The sequence below is a fragment of the Alexandromys fortis genome, unplaced genomic scaffold, assembly GCF_014885135.2.
Source record: "Alexandromys fortis isolate MF-2015 unplaced genomic scaffold, M_Fortis_MF-2015_v1.1 scaffold_129, whole genome shotgun sequence".
Lineage (NCBI taxonomy): Eukaryota > Metazoa > Chordata > Mammalia > Rodentia > Cricetidae > Alexandromys > Alexandromys fortis.
This window is the reverse complement of record NW_026068022.1, coordinates 3,660,262-3,686,041: the sequence shown is the minus strand read 5'-3', so window position 1 is coordinate 3,686,041 and position 25,780 is coordinate 3,660,262. Positions and strand designations below refer to the sequence as shown.

General features: G+C 51.1%; 1 protein-coding gene across 2 annotated transcripts in view; it reads right to left on the bottom strand.

Moving 5' to 3' along the window:
• The window catches only part of Lmo1 (LIM domain only 1), a 36,044-nt gene extending 14,455 nt beyond the window's left edge, over positions 1-21,589 (bottom strand). Inside the window, exons 1-2 of one of the 2 annotated variants that reach the window (XM_050163346.1) lie at positions 21,400-21,589; positions 16,847-17,106 (exon numbers count right to left, since the gene is read on the bottom strand). In XM_050163346.1, coding sequence (XP_050019303.1) covers positions 16,847-16,871 — 25 coding nt within the window. In that variant the 5' untranslated portion in view covers positions 16,872-17,106; positions 21,400-21,589. The remainder of the gene's footprint in view (positions 1-16,846; positions 17,107-21,399) is intronic. The other variant, XM_050163347.1, reaches the window with a different exon arrangement.
• Between the last annotated feature and the right edge of the window lie 4,191 nt (positions 21,590-25,780).

Genomic DNA, 25,780 nt, shown 5'->3' with positions numbered 1-25,780 from the left:
CCCCAGGCCCCTATTCCCATCTTTCACTACAATTTGGGCATAGGTCCCCCACGCTTCTTTCACTCAGCAGTAAGAGAAGCCTTTCCAAATAAACCAGGCTGGTCACTGCCCAGCTTGGAACCTTTCCATGGCTTCCAGTACCCTGAGCATGGCGCACCTGCTCAGCATGTAGCCTGGAATAGCTTCATGTGGTCTTCTGGCCCCCTGCCTCCCTGTCCATGCTGAGCTCCACCCCACTCTCGCTCTCCGTTCTTGTTTCAGGCTCTTTGCACATTGCAGATTCTTTCCCTGATTCGTCAGTGGTTCCTGCCTTCCACCCTGAGCTTTATCAATAGAGAGGACTTTTTACCCCCATTTCCTTATTTAAACCACCCATTCCCTGCCTGTCATTTCCTTTTGAGTTTTCAATAGCAACTGGTCATTGCTTTTGCTTTCCTTTGGAGAATTTACTGGGAAAATGATGGGCTTCTCTCCCAAGAATAGAAGCCCCTAGGAAGGTGCAATTCCTGTCTTATCTACCACTGTTCTCCTAGCACTGAACCTGACAGCAGTCCTAAGCATCGCTTCAATAAATGAATGAAGAGACTTAATGGCAGCTATCCAGCTATTACTGGCAAGCGTCTCTGGTTGGAGTGTGTAGATTTATATAGGCAGGTCCCCAGAGAGGGGGGCCTTGATGGCATACTGCTGCCCCCCGCCACATAGCCCAAGACACTTGTGGCTCTGTGGCCCTCTTGAAAAGAAGAGACAGGACTTAGTCCTGCCTGCCACACGCAACTTTTGTTCTCCTGTATGTATACATATATATATTTGTGCTTTTAATGGGTGCCAAGCTTGGGTCTTCGTGTTCATACAGCAAGCACTCTCTTGAAGTACATTTTTGAGAGGTGAATTCCAGGGCTCTACTCCATGATTCTTTTAAACACTAACACTCTGACCTCCTCAGGGAGTAATAGGTAGCACTGTAGGGTTCAGGGGTCAGTCGGTGGGAGGCCAACAATTCTGTCCTTTCTTCTTCAGCTCTCTCCTGGACCCCTTGTCTCCTCACACAGACCTGGCCTCCCTTGCTCTTATCTGAAGGTCCTCTAGGTATTTTAATGTGACTTCTTTCCCCTTATAGCCCAGGCTGAGCCTTTAGCAGCCAATGGGAAGAAACGTCACCCCGCCCCTGGCCTTTTCTGTAGAGAACCCAGGTCCAAGCCTTTTTCTGTCCAGAGTCTTCCAATCTCATCCCAGGATGCAGAAGTCAGCCCCCATGTTCCTGAGAGATGTGCTGCCCAGAGCTACACATCTGTGGAGGACAAGAGAGGATGTGTCTGGAAGCTGTGTTCCCCAGATGGTGACTCAGCTATATCCTGGGCCCCTGCAAAGCCAGCATCACCCATCTAATGAAACGGGGTTCCCACGAGGCCTACAATCTTCAGAGGAGGAGGAGGAGGACCCAGACTCTCCAAGGAGTCTCAATTTCACAGCATCAGGGACGTGAGCACCAACGCGCTGAACCAGAAAACGAGAGTCTGGCAGGAGCCGCAGACACACTGCGAGCATCGGGAGCGCAGAGATTAGGGCCCTTCAAAATCAATTTTGAATTCAAAGTTTTAAATGTGTTCTCCAGGCACAAAGACGGGATCCTCCAGCCGGGCTTGGCCTACCCAGCTGCTGGCTTTGCTTCTCTCCTGAAGCAGCAGAGCACAGACAGCATCTGCTGGCTACTATGAGGGGGACAGCAAGGGGTGGGCTGCACCTTGTCACCAGGACAAAAAGGACAGGGAACACTTCTCAGTAATAGCTGAAAGAGCATAGAGCTGGAGATTCCTACAGACATCCTGGGGGCTACCAGAGATCTTCCCTGCAGGACTGGGAACGGCCCAATCTTCTGGGAAGCAGGTTAGTTGGTGGACTTTGAAGTGGGATAGCTATGGCTTCCAGACCAGCCAGGGGCTCCTGGGGAGAAGATCCTTTTTCAAAACAAACTTCCCTTCCAGCAAAACGGAGGAAGAAGACCCGGCATACAGCCCCAGGGAAGTAGGGGGCCTGGAGCACAGCCTCAGGGAAGCAGGGGGACCTATGTGGCAGTCAGCAGAACAGACTGCTGTGAATACAGCCACCAGCTGTGCGACATGGTATCGGTAGCTGGGAGCTGCCTGTTGGTCAAGCTGTCTGTCATCTGTCAGGCCATTCTTGGGGCACTGTGAAGTGGCAGCAATACACAGGGCACCAGAAACCTGGGCAGAATAGACTACTCTAGCCAAACCATGGAGAAGATTCCAGAGCTTGCAAGAGGAAGGCCTTGGGGGCCCAGATCATCAGTGTGTGCTCCAGATGTCCCAGCTTGGTCCTGCGCTCCTACTAGGGCTCCTCTTAGCTTACAGGCGATGTTTTCCCAGGCTCTGGGTTGGGAAGCTACCCTCTAACAGTGTCCCTTGCAAGCACAGCCTCCCCACTTCTCCAAAACCTCAGGCCTCTTTATGCCATGTGCCTACAACATAAACCCCAATAACCATGAAACACTCAGCAGGAGACAAACAGCCACAGGAGCATCAGGGTCTTGCTCCTGCTTCATAGGGAGCTCCTAATTTAAAAAGGAACACTGGGAACAGAGGCTGGGGTTCCCAGACCACAGATTGGAGAGGAGACAGGTGCCCCCTAGCTTGGGAGTGGGCGGATGGCTTCGCAAGGAAATTGCAGCGAAGGCCTGGGTAATGCTCCTTTTTAGTTACAGCATAAACTGCGGCGATAAAGCGTACCTGGGGAATGTTTAGAGAAAGCACTAATGATTTCTTCCCCAGTGGTTAATAAATTCACTTCTAGATCAATTTGTTCGCGATAGAGCCCGGCGAGCGGAACCCGCGCGGCGGGCACAGCCGAGTGTGTCTTTTTCAGTATAAATGATTTATTACGATGATTAGCGGCACATAAACAATTTAAAATACAACGCTAATTAGTTTGGGGAAGAAAGGAGGGGAAAAGCCACCCTGTCTCTCTCCCCATTATGTTCTACTTCTCTAAGTATGTACTTTTTAATTAAATCCAAATGTCACAATAAATTTAAAGTGTTTTATTACTGCTTGGGCTAACTGAGGCAGTCAGGCAAGCCCCCTCACCCCAGGCATCAGCAGGCAGGGTGTGTGGAGGGGGGTGAGGATCAGGGGCACCAGAAGGGCTGCTTACATCTCTTCTCCAGGGTGAGATCTCTGGGGCTCCTGCAAAGCCCTCTAGGTTTCTGGCAGCCCCGGACTGGCAAACACTGGAATCTGCCAGGTGCCTCCCACCTTTCCAGTCAGTCTGTGTAGAATCTCTTCCTTCAAGCTTGCTCTGAGCAGCTTAGATGCCTGTCATTTCTCCATGATGGTCCCATACTGTCCTCTATCCCCTTCAAGCACCCAGAGTGCTTTACCTACTGCCTCCAGGTTGATGATCAGCTGTGGGTGCTTCAGCAATTTATCCACAGTCTCAGAGCTAAAAACCAGGACTTTGGCAAAGGCTCTGCTCCTTCTCTAGCATGTTCTGCCTTGGAGTCTACACCTGACTGAATCTGGGTCTCATCTCCTGTGCTCAGGACTAAGTAGAGAACTGGAGGCTTCAGGGAGCCTTCAGCCGAGATGCATCTGGGGCAGGGATCAGTCCTAGTTTAAGGATTTGGATATGTCTGGGTTCGTGCTCTGGTTCTCCCACTGACTTACTAAGTAGACTGGGTCTTTAGCCCCTCTGAGAGCTTCAGCTTCTGCCTCAGCCAAACAGGAGCAGCCAAACCCAAATGACAGGACCAAAGAGTGCAAACAGTGGAAGCAGGAACATCCTGATATTCTTCATGTGCCACATAAGCAATGATTATGTTTCAAAGTCCTTGAAGTGAGTTGAAGGGGCACGGCCCTATTTCACAGATCAGAACACTGAGGCATACAGTGAATCCCAGAACCCAGCAGGGATCAGATGGCAGGTCACCTCACTTCTGGAACTCAGACAGCTAGAACTTCACCCAAAAACAGTTATTTAAGAACAAATATCTTAGGCTGAGGAGATGGACAATGGGTTAAAGCACTGATTACCGGAACCCACAAAAGCTGGACACAGTGTCTGTTACCCCTGTCCTCCCATAGGAAGGTTGGAGGTGGAGACAGGAGGATTCCCAGAAGTTTACAGTCCATCAAGCCTGGTGTGCACACCTATCTCAAATAAGGTAAAACAAGGACCAATACCTTGTTTCCTCTGACCTCCACACATTGCCATGGCATACACACACCCCTCACAAAGACATGTGTACACACACCAACAAAAGATCTCTAAGTACAGAGTTTCAAAGGACCCAGCAATTCTGCTCCTAAATATGTCCAAGAGAAAAGAAAACATTGGTCTGCACAACGTGTGCAACAGTCAAAAAGGTAGAAATAATCCAAATGCCTACCATGTATCATCTGACAAATGGATAAATAAAAAATATACTTACACACAGTAGAATTTATTGGATCATGAAAAGGAATGATGAACTAATTGTACTATTTTATCTTCCGGGGCTCTGTGAGTGCGCCAAATCTTAACCACTAGACCATGAAGTATGGGCTCGCTGTTGAAGCTTCGGTGTCTCTTCTGCAAAGAGAGCATGCCTGTGGGCAGGGTCCCTTTCAGAATCTTGAGCCCATTCTATATGGAGTGGTGTGGCTACGCACAGCGATATGTGAAGAGTGGCAAGCTCCGTGTGGGTCATCGGAGGTACAGAACAACATGTGCACAATGACTGGGTTATAGAGAAGATTGGGGAGAGACGCTATCCTTTCTTGGGGTCTGTGAGCCTCACCTTGGGCAGGGTGTGAAGGTTCAGATCCCAGGCATAGGGTCAGGAGGGAAGGAAGCAAGGATGCCTCTGGAGGGGCTAGTCTAAGAGGGTCAAAATAATAAAAAAGCATTCTAGCCAGCAAGGGGTGCCAGGTGCACACTGTGGCAGGAAATAGCCACTTGCCCCAGAATCTGGGCTGAGGATTGTGTCAACAGCTCCTCTCCACAAAGGCAGGCCAGCTTCCATGCCTCTCTGTGGAAATGGCCTCGAGAAGGGGGCAGCATGGCTCTGGTCTATGAGAAGGATGTCTGGGCCTTCGTGTCATTTTCTAAGCCTGAGGCTGGCTCCTGTAGGTCTCCATGACTTGTCATGGGTACCAGCTTAGGGAGCTGCACCTTACAAAAACTACTCTATACTTCTTGAGAATTCCCTTCTCAGGTCCCATGGAGCCTAAGACTGAGATGTCTAGAGGAAGAGATGGCTGGAGGTGTGGCTGGTACTCCTGATTTTCCAAAGCCACCAACAGTGCCACCCAGACAACAAAGCACATGGAGACAGTGCCTCTCATTTGAGATCCACTCAGGGAACACTGAGCATGCTCTGGGTCCTGATTTATATGTGAGGAAAGCAAGGAGCAGGGAAATTAAGTGGTTTTCCCAGAGTCACCCTGCAGATCTCACAGACAGAGGATGGCAGAGCAGGAATGGGACAAGAGCTGTAGTTGTCACCTCCTAGGCCAACAAGGCACCTCTGCAGTAGTCAGACCTACATGGGGCTGTTATTTCTTTCAAAGATTTCTGCAGATTTCAAATCTGCAGTGTCTGGACACATGTCCCTAGAGGTTCTTCCCTTTGTGGGTCAACATTAACTGCCTCTTTCATAACCAAAGCAGACCCCTCCCTCTCCACTGCCTTCTCCATAGGTCCAGACTACAAGCTAGGAAGGGAACTAAAGGAAGGTACAAAGGACATGTAAGCTGGAGGGGAGGAGAGTGGGCATTTGCAAGGCTGAAAGAGGACCCCTTCCTCCTATTGTATGCCCTATTCTCTGCTTTTAGTTTTATCCTTTCTAGCCCACTCCCCACAGAGTGACCCAAACGATCTGATAAAGTATCCTGATCCCACACAAAGCCTCAGAGTACTCCTCAACGTGAATCTTAGTCCTAAACAAGGCACAGCTCACAATAGCGTGATTCTGTCAGTGCTCACTGGTGTGGCCATACCAACGATGCTTTGGTCTCTAGTTACTGACCTCTTGGGCCACCACCTCACCCTCTCTCTGGGACAAATGAATCCTATGATTCCCGCTGCCCTGCCCTTCCACTCTGGATCTCCTTCACCTGTTAGCTCACGACCCATGCAAATGAAGTCACTAACCGCCTGCTATCAGGTCCTGGTTGTTGACCCCTGCATTTTGACAATAATGGTGCTGGTTTTAATTAAGAAAGTAATTCTTAATAAGCTTCATTAGGTCAATTGGATTTCTTGATCAATTTTTCTGTTCAATAGTATGAAGCCACACCCTCTATCTTAAATGTATTGGTATTATTTTCATCAAGATCAATTATTTTTTAGATATTTTAGTGACTTCTTAGTCTACGAATTGTTTTTAGCTCATATCAAATCTTATAAATTAGTGTTTTTCACCGTTGAGACTTTGTTTGTGACAATGATTTCTCACAGAAAATATTTCCAGAGCCAACTTCTGCAGATCTAAATTTTGTCAGGAAGATTCAATTCTTCTGTCAATTTTTAGTCAATAACATATTTTACCAGGTGCAGGCTTAACTGCTGCCAGCTTTACTCTGTGTTAATTATTTCGACTGATTTTAATTTTTCCTGGATTCTTTTTTTTTACTTTGCATTTTCAATAATACTAATGAGATATTATTCTTGTGGGTAAGACAGCTTTGCCATGAAGTTGATAAAGTCCGCCCGAGATCAAAGAGCAGCATGAAGGCATCCTTGGGGCAAACAGGCAGGTGAAAACACCACACTCTGCATTTGGGCGGGTGCCAGGTTGCAACCAGGTGCCCCAGGGAGCCCTGCCCCCTGCCCAGTGCTCCCCAGGGTCCTGGCCCCTGCCAAGAAGAGGCCTCACAGATGGCAAATGGCTTCTGGGTAGGGGAGGCAGGTGTGCAGCTGCCTGGAAGAGGCAGCCTCCCATCAACAAGCAAAGAGCCCAACTGTCCAGGTTGCTTTTGCAGTCAGCCACCCTGCCAATGTAAATGGGGACGGGACCTGCCCAAGGACACACTACTGGGCAATGGGCCAGGATGGGAATGCTGGAATTCTGACTTTCAGCTCCATGCTTCCCAGGCACCTAAGGGGGGGCACTAGTCTCCACTTCTGTCCCCTCACAGGGAGCTGTGAAGCCATCTCTGCCCAGGCTGCCTTACAGCTCTGTCCTCATCTCACCGAGCAAAGCCACTGGGGATGGGAGTCCTAACAGCTAACAGTTACAGGTAGGCTGGCTCAAAAAGGGACCACTTTCACTTCCTCCAAGGTGCTGAGAGAGGGGGTATGCTCTGGGCTGAGTCCTATCAGACAGCTGCTCTGCAGGACAACAACAACAAAAAAAAAAACAAAACTGCCAGATCGAGAGAGACCATCTATGTGTGCATGAGTAGGTGTATGCGTGCACGTGTGTGTGTGTGTGTGTGTGTGTGAGAGAGAGAGAGAGAGAGAGAGAGACAGAGAGACAGAGAGACAGAGAGACAGAGAGACAGAGAGACAGAGAGAAAGAGAAAGAGATAGAGAGATCCATCCATTCATAACCCTAGAACCAGTCATTTTCCCAAGCTCCTGACAGGCAGGGGCCTCATCTCAGCCCTACCACTCATTCACTTTCTGGGATATTTCAGATGAGTGTTTCCTACTCTGGGAGTGACCTATTGCTCTACAAGATGGAGCAGTGGAAGGAGAATCAGGAGTTCAAGCCAACCTGGACCACATAAGACCCTGACTTTGTGTGTTTGTTTGGATAGAGGACGAACAGGGGACAGTGGACAGTGCAGGTAGCCTGCTGGACACCTGGTCCCTCAGGCGCGTTTGCAGAAGCTGACTATGACTCTCTCTTTAGTCTGCTGGTGGCTTTCAGGAAGCAAGTGCCATAGTGCAGAGGGTGTTGTGCGGCGCTGAGGCCCACAGTAGACTATAGGCAGCCAGCAAAACCTCCAGTCCAGTCCATCTGTGAACTGAATCTTTACAGGCAAATAAGAGCTGAAAAGTGGTCATCCCCCAGTAGCTGGCAGACATCCTTCATTCCCATCTCCGAGAGGCTCTGAGGACCCAGCCAAACTGTCCCAGCCTCCCGTCCAAGAGAAATGCAATGACGGCTGTGTATTGTGTCAAGGTGCCAAGTTCAGGCTATCGATTACCCAGCGGTAACTAATCTACCACCATCCAGACCACTGAGGGCACCTGAAGACGTACGTGTCCTACCCGGAAGTCTGGAGCTGCCATCTTCCTTCTAGAGGACAGGCCTCGCTATCGAGTGTGAGGAAGTGGGACTTGAACCTAGGCTGTCTGACTAACAGTTGTGTGAGATGCACTTGTTTCCCAAGGTAAAACAGTGAACCGGAGAGTTCAAGCATTCTCTGGCAGTCACAGGCAGCCCTACCCATCCAACACTATGGATGGCGGTTCATTTATATATCCAAGAAAGAAGAGAAGTTGGGTTGGTGCAGGGTGCCGGCTGTAGGTCCTCACAGTGCAGGCTAGCACTGCCTGACTCCCCTGGAAAGTATGGGTCTCCCCCCTTTCTTTCAATGGAATTACAGAGAGCCAACCAGCAAGGTTGAATTATTAAAACTCCTTTCTGGGGTACCACGCAGATTTCTCTCTACGAAGACTGAAAGCAGAGGGGTGGCTGCTCCCGCCACACAATATTAAAATGTCACGAGTTTAAGGCCTGCGTCGCTTGAGTCATGAGTTATCAGCACCCAGTGAGGGCCGACAGAAAGCCTCCCTTAAATTATTAAGCAGAGAGCGTCAGACTGTAATATTTTGCTAAACCAAAGTACAGACACAGACAAAGATGTCATTTCAATATTTGAAACCAGCAAGTTTAATTTAAAATAAGAGCAAACCAATAAGCTCAGAACATCGTGGCGCATGAGAGGAAAATTATACTGTGTGTGTGAGGGGGGGAGAAAGTGGAAGGACTTAAGAAATTTATAAAAGTAATCTCCAAGTAGAAATTAGAAATCAAGGCCTAGAAACAGAATAACACAAAAGAAATATTACTGTCCACTTTCTAAATCAATATAACACCGCTCCACGCCGGAATTACCATGGTAACTCAAGTAAAAAGAATCAAGCAATTCTTATTATTTCAAAATAAAATCACAGCCTGAAGCCTGGGTTTTATTACAACCACTGATAGATCGCTGGCTTGTATTTATCTGAAATATTGCTTTTCAATCAGCTGGTTTATGAATGTACACAGGCCTCTCACCAGCCCACTTACTGCCCTGTTTTGAGGCCAGGGGGGCAACCAATGACTTTGGTGTGCCCAGCATCTGCATACGTGCTCCAGTTAAGGCTAACCATGGAGTTTCACCCTTTCCAGACTGTCCTGTGTCTTCATAGGACACAGTAGAGACAGGAAGAAGCAGGGGAGATGGGCTCATAATGCTCCTACCCCCAAGCCTGCCCTTGGAGGAATGGGCCCAGAGCTCTAGGGAGTGCACAAACACACAAGCACACACACAGAGCCCACCTAGAGAGCTCCTTCCCACTTCATGTCATCCTTAAACAGGCTCTACCAGGAGTTCTCCTAGGACCAAAGGGTGACAGATGGGAAAGCAGGTCAGAAAATGAGCTCAGGGCTCCACCATTAGATCTCCTGGTTTCATAGCCCAGCCCAGGCATAGCAGGCTGTAGAGTCTGGGACCAATCCACCGGGCTCTTTGCACTGTTTCCCCATCTGTGGAATGAGGGGAAGAATAGTAGCTTCTTCCTGAGGTTGTTACCATTAACAACATGGGCACTGAATGAGATTAAGGAGGATGCTGGGATGGATGGAAGGTTGGTTCCAACACTGCCTGATTTCCATACCTCTTGGTAGCCACACCCTTCATGATACAAGATGCTACCCCCCTCTTCAAGAGTAGTGTCTGTTTCCCAACCCCTTGAACGTGGGATGACCTTGTGATTTGCTTTCACGAGTGGAATGTGTCATAAGTGACTCTATCCCATGCTAAACAGTGGCCCCAGAAGACTGGTATGCATCCATTCTCTCTAGATGGCGTGGCTAGAAGATGAGAGTCTTGAGTCTAACTGAGCATCTAACTGAGCAGCCATCCTCCAGGTTTGAATACACCCAGCTGAGAAGAGAAAAGCTTCTCAGCCAAGCCCAGGTTAAATTACCAATCCAAAGATTTGTAAGCTAAATAAATGCTTATTGTTTCAACCCACTGACTTTTAGGTGGTGATGTAGCCGTCACTGATGCGTATGCGTTGGACAGTGCCTTGTGTTTAGGGTTCCGTAAAATGAAAGCTGCTGTATGCTTATGATACCCAAGGAGCAAGAAAATCATATGGCAGAGAGGAATGTCAGCTCACACAGGCATGAGGTATCCTGGTGGATGGCATCTGTGGACAACAGATACCAGGAACTACTCGTGCTGTAGAGACAAGAAGACTGGTACCCAGTAAGTTGCCTGAAGTCACGCCGCTTCCAACTAGGACCACACAGGTCTTCTGAACCACGCTAGTAGACTGCACTGAACTCATCAGGTCCCTCAGGAAAGCCCCGCTGATCCCTAGGAGAAGGCACATGAGGAAGGAGCTAGTCATGTGGCTTCCTAGGCCTTCACATTAGGCATCTGCCCCTGAAACCTGGTCCAGCCTGCTCACTTCTCTCACCACCTGCTTTTATTTGTCTCCAGCTATATCAGTCCCAGTGGGCTTCTGCCTTAGAACATAAACACAAGCCAACCGATGAGAGGCAAGCTTATTACTAGGTAGGCACTGTCTCTGAGCATGGTCAGATAAGGGAGAATGGCATGTAAGGCAAGGGGAGCGACAGGAGCAAAAGGATGGAGACAAACACTGGGACTACGTGGAACACAAGCCAGCATGGATGTATTGCAACATGGCTTAGTGTGATGGCTGGGATGGCCATCAGCCTTTGGCAGAATGAATGTCAGAGAGGCAGAGGTCAGCTGTCTGGCTGTAATAAGCACCAGAAGACAGGTGGTAGATGAGATGGAAGATGGTAGCGGCAGAAGAGAGAGGGATAGGTCCAAAATCTCACTTAAATGCAACTTGGACATGTGCTGAGAAACGCTAAGCCATCAGCACCCCAGGAAAAGGACCTGATGTGCTGTTTGCCAGGTTGCCGGGTACAACTATCCACACCATGACCCTTTTCAAGCTGTTGATGTCATGTCATTGAGCTCAGAGTTGGAAGCAATGCACAAAAACCTCTCGCTCTTGCAAGCATTCCAAGTTGCCTTCATGTTTGGTTGTATCATGAGTAGGGCCTGCCAGGAGGCCTCATTTTAGGAATAGCTAGGAAGCCTGGCATTGGGAGAACTCTGGCATGCCTCAGTGTATTTAATCTCCATGCATCTCAGAGAGGCAGGAAGACAGGATGGGCTATATGTCATATATGTGTGGGTCTTCTCAGTCCAAATGCCCAGGACAGATAAGAAGCCTTATCTTATCTGAGGACAGTCCCCTGGGAAGTCGGTAACTTGTCTAAGGCCATGACTAGGACACCTAGACAGGCATATTGTTCCAGTTCATCTGATGATCTGTGCCCAGATTCACCATACCTTGGGACCAAGACAAAGGGCACATCACCTGGACATGAAAACCAGAAAGACACTGAAGTTCCAGACTGTATCTCTCCACATAATCCAACATTACTCTCTTGCTTTCTCTGACCCTTAATCTAGCTTCCCCCCCCCCCCCACATAAAGAGAAGGACTTGGGAAAAGTGTTCATGAGGGCTTTTCCCATGAAGCCACTTGCCTCAGGAATCCCGACACTAGTAAGAAGTAAAGGTAGTTTGTCTCCCTGCAATGACCAAAAGCCAGGAGGGCCCAGTTTTCACTAGTGAACAGGCCACTGGACTGGGCCCAGGGCTTATTACAGACTGTACTGAAACCTAGCAGGGGCAGCAATGCCTCAAATGGCCATCGAGTTTCCTATTGGCAGAGTGTGTGCACTGACAGACAGTAGCTCATTTAATTCTGGTGATAATCTAGGTAGGTGGAGCTGTTCTCATTGTAGAGGTTGGATGATTCGGAGGTTCAGCAGCCTCAGCACTGGGCAGAATGTGGCACACAGAACACACACTGCACTGGCAGAGCTCAGCAAATGGTAGAGACTGCAGCAGGTCTAATAACCTGGCACACTGGGGAGGATACCCATACCCCTTTCCCTACCGTCTGTCCTAACTCTCAGTCTGTCTAATGCCTTGATCAGAATTTACTAGGAGGCCCTGTGCCTGGCTTATTGATCCAAGCAATAATTTGGCCTCCCTGTTACATAGATAGAGATAGGTTTGCCATGGGGGAGGGGCACAGTTCTGGGGGGGGGAGCCCCAAATTGCTGAATCTGATTTTCTTGGAACTTTTCCAACACGGCCCAAGTCATTCATGAGCTCCCCGTTCCCCAGTTACATCACCACAGCCCTGTCTTCTGCGGAAAGACGGCCCAGCCCATGCATCCATGGCCATTTCCCAGCACAGGTTGTTTCCAGCTGGCAGCCCAGATGAGGGTGAATCTCGAGTCCTTCTCCCAGGACCACAGAGGGTCTTGCCACCAATGCTCATCAGCAATCATCCTTCTGTCCTAAGGGGGAGGCACCAAAGTAAACCACTTCCAAGCACTGTCCATAAATACTGAGAGGCTCTTCAAACTGAGGAAGGCAGGAAGGACCGCACTGTCACTAGGTCTGATTTCTATGGGACGGCGGGGGCTGGGAGGGATGAATTCTCAGAAGAGGTGAGAGGCAGACCCTAACATATTTCCATGAGCTAGAAGCATGTTTGTGGGCACATTCAGAGGGATGGGAGCAAGGGGGCAGGCGGCTCCTGCAGCCACAGAGGCCAAGCAGGTGGCCATGCCCGTGCTGAGCCCCGGCGCGCAAAGGGTGAAGCTTTTAGGCAAGCAGCGGCTAGTGATCTCAGCTTCCCTTGGTCTTAATGCTCCTGAAAGGCTCCCTGTAATTGGGCATCAGTAGTTAATGCAGTATTGACTGCATTACACGCTCCCGTGCCTCCCCTCGCTAATGCCAATTGCATCACCTTGTACAGTCACCGGCTTGCTTAGCCAATAGCCGTTAAAAGCAATCCAAATCATGAATCATATGGGAAACTTTTAGCAAGACACCGCCATCCAAGGAGACAATTTACAGTTGAGTTAATCTGGGTACATTAGTGAGACATGGATTCTGGACGACAGACCAATTTATGTTGTTTCCCTGTCCCCCACCCTACCCCCCTTAGTCCTCTGTGTGGGCAAATGAATGGAAGAGCAGGGGAACTGAGTGGAACACCTGCCTCTCTGCCCAGCGTTCCAGGAGGGGTGGGGGAGCCCCATCTTTGCAGACACTCTGCCTGGTTGAGTTTGTACAGGAAGGGGCAGTGACGGCCTCCCTCCCAGCAGAGTGCTGCGGCTGAGACTAGTTGTGGCAGGTGTGGATGAAGACATCCCCTCCTGCCAGGCACTTGGTGAGTGCCAGGTGAAGTCCCCACCCTGCCACCCATGCCAGGCCTTTACTAGCTCCCACCGGCTCTGCCTTTTTACCGATGGGCTAGGGTTGTGACAATACTGAGGCCTGCTCCCCATCTCCAGCACCAGGGCCAGTGAGACCAAGGCCACACTCTTCTCTCTGTGGTCCAGGGCATGACGGGACAGACCAGGAGGCCCTGCTGGCAGCAACCTCTCAGACAAACTGAGTAGGCTGCCGAGGCTGTGTTCCTAGCAGTCATTAACAATTGAAGACCCGGCTGCTGTCTGGTCTTCTTCAACCCAGCCCCACTCCTCCTTAAGCATTTTTTACTTATTAAAAATGCTCTGGGAGTCATGTCTGGTGTTTAGTTCCACAATGTGCCTGCTGCTTCCTGTGGTCACCCAAGCCATCCCGCTGGGCTTTACAGAGGTAGTTTAGACCCAGACCAGCCCTGCTCCAGCATGCATCTGGGAGCATGCCTGCACTCCCAGCTGGGTGCTCTCAGCATCCTCTCTTGCCCAGGCTCCCCTACAGCTCAAGCTCTTACTGTTCAGTGTGTCCCCACTTGGGGGCCTTTTCTCCATCAGTGAAGGTCAAATTTGATTTGCAGGGTTCAGGGCAGGAGTTTTCTTTGCTCCCTTGAGACTTCAGTCTCCCCCGCCCACACTCAAAGTCCATAGCCTGGTGACAGCCCAAGCTGCAGGTGCCAGGGAAGGGGCTGCTTTTCCAGGAGAGTTGGAGCTTGCCTGGCTTTCGCTGACAGGGAGAACCGGCAGCATTTAGAAAGCCCAGACCCTGAGTTCCAGTAAAGTGGAGATGGCTAGGCCAAGAGCAAGCGTCCAAATGAAAGCAATTAATCTTAAAACCCGAAGTTTAACCATTTGCAAACAGATCTTTCTGTCTCTGTGGTGACCCTTCACTGCTCGACCTAATGGATTACTTTATTAATAATGCACTGTGCTTAAAAGCAAAAAAAAAAATTTTTTTCTGATGATTCAATACTTCAGAAAGTCTCTTAAACCCGTTGCTAGGGCAAAACGATTGATATTTTATTATCTTTTCAGAAGTGCAACATGAAAGCCCTGCAGCCCAGCAGAGAGAGGGCTTTGGTCCTCTGCAGCTGGCAGACCCGACTTCAACCAGAGGAGCCCAGACTATCTCAACAAGATGCTGTCGGGTACAAAAAAGGTGTTGAGGGAGACTAATAGGAGCCCTGAGGTTCTGCTGCTGCCAGACAATGGGTGCTGGGTGCAGCACTATGGAACACACCCCTCGGGCCTAGAGTACCACATCTGCCACACAGTCCAGGTGGCCACATTCTGGGGAGGCGGAAGTGTATATGAAGTTAGGTAGTAGGACAGAGAGGCAGGTAAGTTTATACACAGCTCTTCTTTGGTCCCCAGTGAAAAGGCCACCTCCAGGACCACGGTCACCATATTGTTGGACTGCACAGGTCAGGGATGAAGGGACATCTTGAGCTCCTCTCTGAAGTTCTGGTGGGGACAAAAGGAATTACATGCCCAGGATACCCAATTACATAGCAGTTCGGTGGTCTGCAGACATCCACAGCCTTTAGCATTGTAAATCCCCAGAGCCCAACCCCCTCTAGGGCACAGATCCTTGGTAGAGGTGGAAACACCATTTGCCAATCTTTCTGGACAGAGGACTCCTACATACAAAAAACTCAGGTCTTTTGGGTTCTTGGCTTAGGCCTGGGGAGTCAAGAATATGGAATAACTGTGGTCAAAGAAACATCTTGATTTCCATACGCCTCTCACAGTGACAGTCCCTGGAGACACCAGAGAAGGGCCCTCTGCACTCTTTTTAAAAAAGAAAACTCTGGAGCTGGGCATGACCGATCTGAAGTAATACAGGATAAGGAAATACTGATGAAAGTGGCCAAACCAATGGCTCTTCTTTCCCCGTCTGGCCTGTCCCCAGGCCTCTCCTTCTCCTTTGCAATCTGTCTAGAACAGCTCCAGCCCAGTGCTGATGGCCCTCTGGAGCCCCAGGGGTGGGTCTGTGAATGGAGGAGAATCTGCTGAAGATGATGCTTCCCTCCAGCCAGCCCAGAACCATCTAGATCCCCTCTTTTACCTCTTCCTTCAATCACGCCAAGAGCCAGTCCTTGGGAGTTATGGTCCCATGTCTTCCCTGCATACACCCACCCAGGCCAGACATCTCAAAAGCCCTTTGCTGCTGATACCTCAGACGGTATAGATAGTCTGGGATAGCTGGATGAAACAGCAGCCAAGTGAACATGCGGTATGACCTTGAACAAGTCACTTAACTTCCCAGGTTCAGCAGTAGCCATGGCAACAATGTTTCAATGGTCAGAAGGCACAGACCCAGTGGAGGATTCCTGGGGATGTCCCATTACTCCCAGCCTTTCCAGTCCCCACCCAAATGTCAGCAGCAGTGGTCTTGCCAACAATCTTGCCCAACTCTCCATACAGCACCTACAGAACATACAAGCCTTACCCCAGGGGCCTAAGACAGCCACTCCCTGGACCTGGGTGCCTGTCTTAGGTCACAGGGCACGTGCTGAGTTTTCTCTCCAAAGCAGCTGGGATTCCCCAACCTTTGAGGCCACTTACTGCAAGGCACTCTCCCAGCTGAAAAGACGTCAGGGGTCTATGAGACCACCTGCTAGTGGCGTACTATAGCCATGTGACCCTCCCAGCTCCCAAGCCCTCATGAATGCACCCAGGCTCTTGACCATACATCCGGGCCACCCTCAAACCACTCCCTCTGGAGTGCTACTGGCCCGTGGTGGGACGATTCTTCCTCTGGATCAAATTCCCGCCTTCACATTCAAGGAGACGTGAGGTGAGATAGTGGCCAGAACAGGAGACGTCCCTCGCACCAAGTCATGCCCGTGGGCAGCTGTCCCCCTGAGGGCCCAGCTGGCCTTCCCCTTTCTGCCAGGCATCCCGGCTTTTGCGCGGTCGTCCGCGCTCCCTCTCGCCCCCAAGCTCTCTAGTCCGATTCTCCCCGAAGCTGCTGATTTGCTGGGCGCTCAGCGCCTCTCGAGTTACGCGGCCGGCGCGGGGGTGATGGCTGCGGTGAGCGAGGAGCAGCCGCAGAGACCAAACACTCAGCGCCAAGCGCCAGGGCGCGGAGACCAGAGGGCAGCCCAAGCCTCACGGCGCCCCTCGGCGCATCGCCTCGCCCCGCCCGCCAGCCCGGGGACCGCGGGACCTGGGGGTGCTAGGCCAGGAGCTCACCCACCCCACCCGGGTCTGTCTTCCCGCCCCGGGCTGCCGGCTGGCTCCACAACCCGGCGTGGCCCCGCGTCTGTGTGCCTGGGTCCTGGTGCGTGGCATCCCGCGCACCGTGACCAGGGCGTTGGGGGCATCGGGATCCCTGCCCGCCACCTACCGTCCTCCTTGTCCAGCACCATCATCTCGGGCGCTCCGTGTCCAGCCGCTGTTCGGCTCGGCCGGGAAAAGGGCGCCGACTCCGGGCGCGCTTCGGCTGGGAGGCCGGTCCTCCGGCAGCGAGCGGGCTCTAATTACCCGCTTGTCCGGCTCTTAACCTAGATTGCACTCAGCTAGAATTACATTCAGAAGTGAAGCACTTCGCAGATACAAAAGCAGTCTCACCTACTTTTGTGCCTCAGAATTGCAAGGAACTACGAACTGCAATTTAGAGAGAGAGGGAGAGAGAAGGGGGAAGAGAGGATCAGAGCCGTTTCTTTGATTCTCACCTTCTAAATGGCTCAATTTGCCCAGTATAATCTGTCTTAATGTAATTGCATTTGATAGCTCATAACCCTGGCTCTGGCAACGACACAGCTTTCAGCCTCATAAAGTGTTTTCCCCTCGGATTTAATCTGAATCTCAATCTGAAATTATATTCAAAGAGATGGGGGAATCTCGGCGGCCGACTCCCGCTGCCTTTCTCCCTCAATGTATGAGGTTTGCACTCCTGCTACTGAATAAATGCACACATTTCCCGAGGACCCCCTCCCTGCCGGGTTAATGGGGAGTGGAGACGCGCGGATGCCCGGCTCTGCAGCGCCACCTGGAGGTCTCTACGCTCCAGCTAGGCGAATGACTACGCTGGAGTCCCAAGGTTTCTTCCTGGTCTCCAATGTCAGTCTGGTGGGCCTTTGCGGGTCCTAGCCCCTTCAAACCTGGTTTCTGCTTCCTCACAGGAGCGCTATTTCCCTCAGGACTCCTTTCTACCAGCTCTGCCTAGAGTTCCTAGTTGATTCTGTAGTTGTTTGGCAAAGTTAACTCCTCTGCTGGGCACAAAACCTCCTACTGTGAGTCCTACAGAGGCATCTGCTACCGCATCCCTACCACCCATCAGCGCCCTGATTCTGTGCAGAAAGCAAGTCCTGTTTCAGCTTCCCTCTGAGGAAGCATAGGTGTCTGAAGGCGTTTTTCCTTCTGCAAATATTTACTGAGCACTTACTATGTGCCACACACTACGCTAAGGCTCCGGGTGTACGGCAGAGAAGAAAACCAGGAATCTGTTGTGGAGCTAATTCTTGCTCTGTCACTCACACAGCAGGAAGGAAGACAGGCCCTGTGCTTTTCCTCTTAGACCATGCTTCCTGGAAACACTTGGTCCAGGCTGCCATATACTTTTAAAACCCCAAGCGGTCCCCCCACCCAGATATTATAGAGCTCCAAAATGGAGTGGAAATGGTTTTTCTTCATTTCAAGAAGGGCTCCAGAGAGATGTGTTCAGAACTTAGTCCTGGCAGTTGCAGAGGACTTCCACTCTGGCAAGGTGTAGAAAGTTGAGTCTCCTGGGGGAGTGGGGGACATGAGATGGGAACCTAGTCATTTGTTACCAATTAATAAATGACAAAGCTGGCAAGTCACTTCTCTTTTTGCCTCAGTTTCCCTGTTTATGAACTAGTCACCTCTGTTCTGTCTCTAAAGAGGCCATGAAAAGGCAGACTAGTGCTCCGGATAATGTGAGGTGGGGCACTGTCTCATACAAGAGAGGCCTGAAGGCTAAGTCTTGCCCCTCCCATCCTGGGAGGCCCCCTACTTTACAGGAGTATGGGGGGGGGGAGCCGCAGCCCATCCTCACTCCGAGGCAGGGAAGTCAAGCTCTGAGGAAACTGAAGTGCAGCTGTTTCTAATGAGAAGCCTCATCCGCAGCTCAGAGGGTTTCGCGTTCCCCTTCATCTTGAATACTTAATCCTAATAGTCCTTGAGTATGTTTGATGTTAAATATATCATTTTGCTCAGACTCGCTGTCCCTCAGGACTGCAAGCTTGATCTCTCCCCTGCCACTGCAGCCAGAGCTGTGCCCTCGAGGTGTGTGTGTGTGGGGGGGAGCTTCATTGTTGCTGCCTCTGTCACCCATCTGGTGCAGCCCCCACCCTTCTCTGAACTGAGGCCAATCAATGTAGCAAGTACAGGGTCCAGGCAGGGGCAGCATCGTGAAGAAGAAATCTCTGCACTATCTGGAGACATACGGTCTTCCTCCTGGTCTCCAGAGGCCCACTTCTTGCTTTGGGGGTCTGACCCTGACCCACAAATCAGAACTCAATTAGCTGGAACCACATTCCCATTCTCTTGTCTGAACCACAACTAACCCCAGCTTCCAAGGTACCCAACTGAGAACCACATGGCCGGCATCCCTCTGAGGAGTCAGGACCCCTGCTTCCCTAAGTCCGAGGCACAAAGCAGTGAGCTACAGAAGCAGGTAGGGCGGGCACATCAGCAGGGGATTGGTGCTGTATGTGAAGATGGCTCGTCCCCACAGGTGGCTTCCTTTATACCCTAGCTATGAGCATGACATCCCAAACTGAAGCAAGAACCCCAGAACTAAGTGGCAGAGCTGCCTAGCCAAGTCTTTGGGGATTTAGAGAATCTTGAAGCTTACACCTAGGAAGAAGCCAGATGTGACTTCACTTGTAGGGTGGTCTTAAGCTCATAGGTGGGTCTCAGCCTCCTGCCCTCCCCCTCTCCGACAGCTTCCAGGTCCAGGGACATGCCAACAATGTTGAGTGGAATCCTAAGATGCCCTGGGGCTGGAGAGGTAGTTCTCACTCCGTGCATTCCACAGGTGGTGAGCCATCACTCTCACTTCAGCACACCAAGAGTGCTTCCAGAAATGCCTCTGAGGACAGCGGGGGGGGGGGCACCCATTTTTTCAGTCCCCAGGGATGCCTGGAAGAGAATGGGGGTGGTTGCTAACTGCCTGACATATTTCTAAACAGGTCCCAGCAGTTCATCCCTGTGCCTGGCAGAAACATCCAGAGAAAAGGGTTCCTGCAATGGGGGTGGGGGACAATCCCACTTGATGCCTAGGGCCCAGGCAGACCAGATAATCCAGAACTCTTCAGAGGCTAGCCAACAAGCCGGAGCCTGAGGGCCCTGCTCTCAGTACAGTGAAGTTATCTCCAGGTTGGGGTTACATACTGGCCTCGCAAGTGGTGACTGGAGAGGTATTTAGGGTGACAAGGACCCTTTCCCTGTGCACATGACAGTTACAGAACAGAGTAAACCATTATTTGCAGTGCCATCAGGATGCCTGTTAGCCGAGTCTGGGTCCCCTGCCTTTTCCCTGCAGACACAGAAGCAGCCAATGCACAGGAATTCACAACCAACTCATCTTGGAGAAGTGCACAGTCGGCAGACTCCCTCTTTGGGATTCTAGAGAGGCCTTTTCAGAAACTGCATTCACAAACACTTAGGCCTTAGACATGCCTATGCCAAATCAGCACAAATCTACCCTGTCCCTAAATGAAAGCCACCCCCAGCCCCCATACACGAGGCCCTAGTCAGCTAGGGGTTTAGGAGGACCCAGGGCTGCCCTAAAACCGAGGGGTTCCCTGTGCTACAAGACTCTGGACAAGCCAAGATGATTGATCACCATGGGGGAGATTGCAGGATAAGACAAGTAACTAGTGAGACCAAAGGAAGGCCAGACAGACAGACCCTCTTCCTGCTAATCAGCAGCTCCCAACCCTAAATTTCTGAGCCTCCTGTCCAGCTGTGTCATACTCCAGGCATGCCTGTGTGTCTGTCCTCAGCCCTGAGGATGATACAGAGACGACGAGATACCCACAATGGAAGGCGTGTTAGTTAGATCCAAGGGTAGACTTAGATTTTGTGAGGCCCGAAGTTTACAGCAGTTTAAGGGGTGAGGGTTCTTTAATAAAAGGAGTATGATCCTCGGTTACAGAGTTTTTGACCAGTCCGGGCTGCAGATCAAGACCTTACTAACTGTCCCGATTCTCCCAGTCCAACCCACGCGGAAAAGAGAGAGAGAGAGAGAGAGAGAGAGAGAGAGAGAGAGAGAGAGAGAGAGAGAGAGAGAGGAATATGAGATTGCTAATCAAACTGATCACCAGGGATCTGGCAACAGAAAGAGATCCCGGGAATCCCTAACTTCTCTTGGCCAGTCTACCCCACACTCACTACAGAGCTCGGTGAACTGATGGCATGCAGTCTCCTAGTCCTACAGGGAGACAGCATCACTCACCAAGTAGGCCCTGAAGTCCTGGACCCTAGGCGAGATGCACCTTCACCAGCCAAGTTCTCTGAGCACCCTCTGGGGGATCCCTTCCACACCGAGGTGTGGAAAAATATGAAAATACTCAGAGAGGCCCAGAAACTGGCTGGCAATGGGTACTACCGGGAAGCCTATGTCTCTTGGGTCTCTGTGCGCTCCGGATGGGGGCAGGAGCGAGAAAGTTCCCTGCTGGAGCATGCTCTCCTCACAGGCTCTGGGATGCGGGGCAGGGAGGGGGCGACTCCTCATCGCGGGGCGCAGAGCCTGGCACCTTACACACACACACACACACACACACACACACACACACACACACACACACACACCCCAGCTTCCGGGAAACGACAACCGGTTCCAAGTCGGGACCGGTGTCTGGGCCTCTGCCACTCGGGTCGAGATGGCCTCGACAGAGCTCCCGCTGCTCCCAAGTGTCCCCGGGCACCTACCGTCCTCCTGGTCCAACACCATAGTCCCCAGGCGGCTCCAGCCGGGCGCGGGAGGAGGACGCAGAGAGACTCGCGGCTCGGACCGTCGCCAACCGAGCGCCTGCACTGCTTTCCGCGGTCGCGCGTGGGCCCCGCGCCCCGCGGCCGCCGACGGGGGCGGACGGAGCGGCGCCCCGAGCGCAGCGCCGCGGGCAGGGCGCGCGGGAGGAGTGAGAGAGGGCGCGGCGCTCTGGGGGGCGGGCTCCAGGCGGGGCTGCAGCCCTGTGGGCTGAGCTGCTGGGACCCGGCCCGAGGCGAGCGGGAGCCTGAACCGAGCTAGGGCCGGAGCAGCCTCCACAGCCGCGCACGCGGGTTCCCTCTTGCAGTCTGCCGTGCCCGCTCTTAGCAGAGTGCAGCTTGCATTTCCCAGAGCCCCTCAGATTCCCCTGTTAATTAAATCAATTCATTATGCTCAGATCTGATTAGCGGCCCTTCCCCCCTTTGAATCAATTATTCAATACACAAACATAATTGCTTGGGCCAGAGGTGCCCGCCATTAGCTTATTTAACTCCAAGGACACTAATTACCCGCAGGGCACGGGAACTTTTCTCATTAATTCTGACAAAACACAAAAGCACAGCCAGAGTGTGTGCGTGTGAGGGACTGTGTGCATGTGTGTGTGCGTGTGTGACCGCATGCCTGAGTGAGGGATGAGTGGGGTGGTGGGCCTCTCGGAGAGTTTACCACCGGTGGGGAGGGTGGCATTTGTGCCATCGCGTGTGGAAGTATGCACTTTCCAATCTATGAACGTTCTGCTGTGAGTGTGGGACTCCGTGTGTGAGAGTTGGTGTGGGTGTGGCTCTGGGTCTGGGACTGCGGACTAAGCACAGGAATGCAGAGTGCTTCTGTGTGTGACTTTGAGGTTCTGTCTCCCTGTCATTTCACCCCTTCCTTTTTCATTATAGCCGGCGATTGCAGCTGCAAACCTGGAAAGCACGGACTAGGAAAGAGAAACCAGGCTGGGGCAGGGGAGGGGGACAGCGAGGACAGAAGGGGTGAGCCTGGAGCCAGTTGAAGCCACAATATCTACCCGGGCTCCAGTCACCTGCTCCTGTAGTGAGTTTTGCTACATGCACCCCCACGTTCCCACCCCACCCTCAACCCTGCTCCTTTACCCTCTCACTGCCTCCCCCATTTAATGCTACCCTCACTCTCTGCTGTAATACGAAGGCCCCCCACTTCCACATATGCTTGACACCAGGGCAGCTCCACCCGCCCCATCCTAGTTTCCCCCGCTGTCACAACGCTGGAGAGAGGGTGTGCTTCTAGTGGCCCGACTCTCCATCTTACCTCCCAGGAAATCTCTATTGAGGGAGCCAGGGAGGGAGCCCACAGAGGCAGGGACACAGAGGGTAATTGATTCCCCCAAATTAGGTTTCTGCTTTCCAAAGACTGGTATTGTTCAAGTTCTCAATGTGCACAGAGGTATTGAAGATTTCCTTTTTGTTTCCTCGGGCAATGAATGAGCTTAATCCATTTGGCTTTTATAAATCAGGAAACTAATATTCACTCCTTCCATGGAGGCTTAAAAAATTTAATTGGTGGTGGTGGGGGCTTAGTAGCCCTTATGCTGTCCTCAAGCCCCCACTTATCAAAACACATTCTGATGAAGGGGTGGGGGAAAGAGGGGGGTTCACATTGATCCTCCTGCCCTCCTCCATCTTTGCAAATGGTCTCCAAGTGTCTGGGAAAGTTTCTGAAATTATCGCACAAATTATGTTCACTTTAGTGATGAAAAGAAGGCCCTTCAGAGGGTGCCTCCAAATTGGCTGCGTAGGTGACCAGGAGTGCTGGGGCCCTGGATGTATCTGTGCCATGGCGGGTTTGCCAGTTCCTTTCTCTCTCCATTCTAAACAGTTCCAGAATTGTCATCTTCCTGGTGCCAAGTGTTACCTTGTGCCTCTCCTGCTCCAACAATCTTTTTGAGGGGAGGGGAGTGTGGGGGGTGCAGGGAATTGGCTCAGCAAGCAAAAGCAGTTACAGCCAACTGGCAACCTGGGTTGGATCCTGGGCACCCATATGGCTGAAGAAGAAAATGAACTCTTGTTGGTGGTTCTTTGACCTCCATATGTGCTCCGTGGAATGTGTTCTCTGCCCCACCAACGAACTAATTAAATGTGATTTAAAAATTTAAACAGTCTTTCTGTATGTCTGTGTGTGCCTGTAGGTGTGTGTGTGTGTGTGTGCGCACACACACACACACACACACACATAGGTTTGAGCACACATGCATGTGTGTATGTGAGTGGGCTCATGCATCTGGAGGCCAGAGAGAAATCTCAGATGTCCCCTCCAGGAACACTGTCCACCTGCATTGACACAAGGCTTCAACAATTAGAGACTGGCTGGCCAGTGAGCCCCAGGGATTCCTGTCTCTGCCTCCTCAATTCCTGGACTGCAGAGCCTCGGGTTTGTGAGGCAGGGACGTCAGCAACTGAGCTATCTCCTCAGGTCCAGCTCAGACCATCTGTGATGGCTCTCCAGGGTTTAACAGATAAACTTGGAAGTGCTTAATCCATCAGTTTAGGCTCCTTGTATTCTGGGGACACCTGGCCACCACCACGCCCCTTGCTTCAGTTTAGATGTTTATGAAGTCCCATCTGCTTGCCCTTCTGCCTCAGTGACTCTTCATACATAACCCTCTCCACAGACGCCCCTCCCTGGTTCTCTGCATTCCCCCAAGCGCCTGTGCACACGAAGGCGGAGGTTCCTGGGAGATGTGTGTGGGGGTCTGTGGAGACGTGAGCAATGAGGTCAGCCTTGGGGTCAGTGTTCAGTTCTCAGTTCTCCCTTTTTGAACTGTGTATTTCAAAATGGAGGCTCAGGGGCAGAACACCAAGTTTTCCCAGGATGTCAAAGAGATGGCCTGGGACTAGAGACCCACAGCAAATTTCTTCTACAAATGCAATCTGCAAGACTCTCTGTGTTTAGTTCTCCACGTGACCAGGCAGAGCCACTGCCTAAAATTGGTGTTAACTGGTCTTTGTACTTGGCCATCTGGTGAAGGGGGCAACTGGGACCTGAAACTCTGCCCACCACTGCCTAAGCCATATACCTGGCATAGGCTGCACCTTCTCCTTCTTGGTAAAGTCATCTTTTGATATTGATACAAAGTACCATAGGGGCTAGCATGAAGCCCTGGCCTCTTTGCAGCCATCCTGACTGTGGCAAGAACCTGTATGAACCTAAGGGACCAGCTGAGAGGGAAAACACACACACACACACACACACACACACAGAGAGAGAGAGAGAGAGAGAGAGAGAGAGAGAGAGAGAGAGAGAGAGCTAACTGCTACAGAATACCAACTAATACTGCCTGTTGATGACAAAGGACAGCTAGTCCCATCTTGCATTTGTATGGGGCCCAAAATCTTGGTGAAAGATACTGAACTTAGTTCATAGCCGGGACTGGGACATGAGTAGACCTGTCATAAGGGTTAAGGTTCTGATTGCATGGGGAGGGGTGCTGAAAACTGAGGGAGAGACAATGCACTGGGCTAGGCTGCAAGGCCTAGTCTGGAGGAAGCAATGGTTTCAAACATGCTGCTAGGCCAAGAAGGGACCATAGAGAAAGGAAGAAACTGGGTCACTAGGAACTCTATAATGCTGCTTTGGGAGCCCCTATGAAACAACTTGTCCCTAGAAGCTAAGGTGTCACCTTGCTGGACTAAGAAGGGGTGGGGGAGGGAGGGAGGGAGGGATCAGCAGCGTGGTGGCATTAGTAGAGAAGGAGACAGCTGCTCTAACTGTAGGGAGGCATTGATCCTCCTAGCCCATCAATCCTACCTCTCTACCCTTGGATTGTCAGGAAATTACTCTTGGGAACTTGAAATCTAGTGGTGTCTAGAGGGCATTTGAACTGTACACATAAGCATTTTTAAAAGGTCCTGCACGCTGTGGAGAAGATGTCCTGGAAAAGAGAATTGGAGCAACAGAATTTGGGGTAAATTATTGGAACTCTTTACGGCTGGTACTTAGCATTTATATAGTCTTTATGTTCCAATATGCTTCACTTGTTCAATGGGCAGGATGGGAAAGGCTTTGTCTGCCAGGATGGACCAGAACAATACCAAGAAAGCAGGCCCACTGCCCACTTCCCCTGGTGGCAATGGAGCTTCATGCATCAGTATGTTACAGGGGATGCAGAGAGAGTGAATTTCCCTACTGCAAAACAGATTGTCTGAGTAAGTTAAAAATTAAAATACAACCAAATGCTGTTTACAAGAAATTCTCCCAAAACAAGGTGATAAAAAAAGACTGAAAATAGAGCAAGGGGCAAAAAATATACCAAGCAAATGCAAGCAGAGAGGGAGTAAAAACAGCAATATTAATGTCAAACAA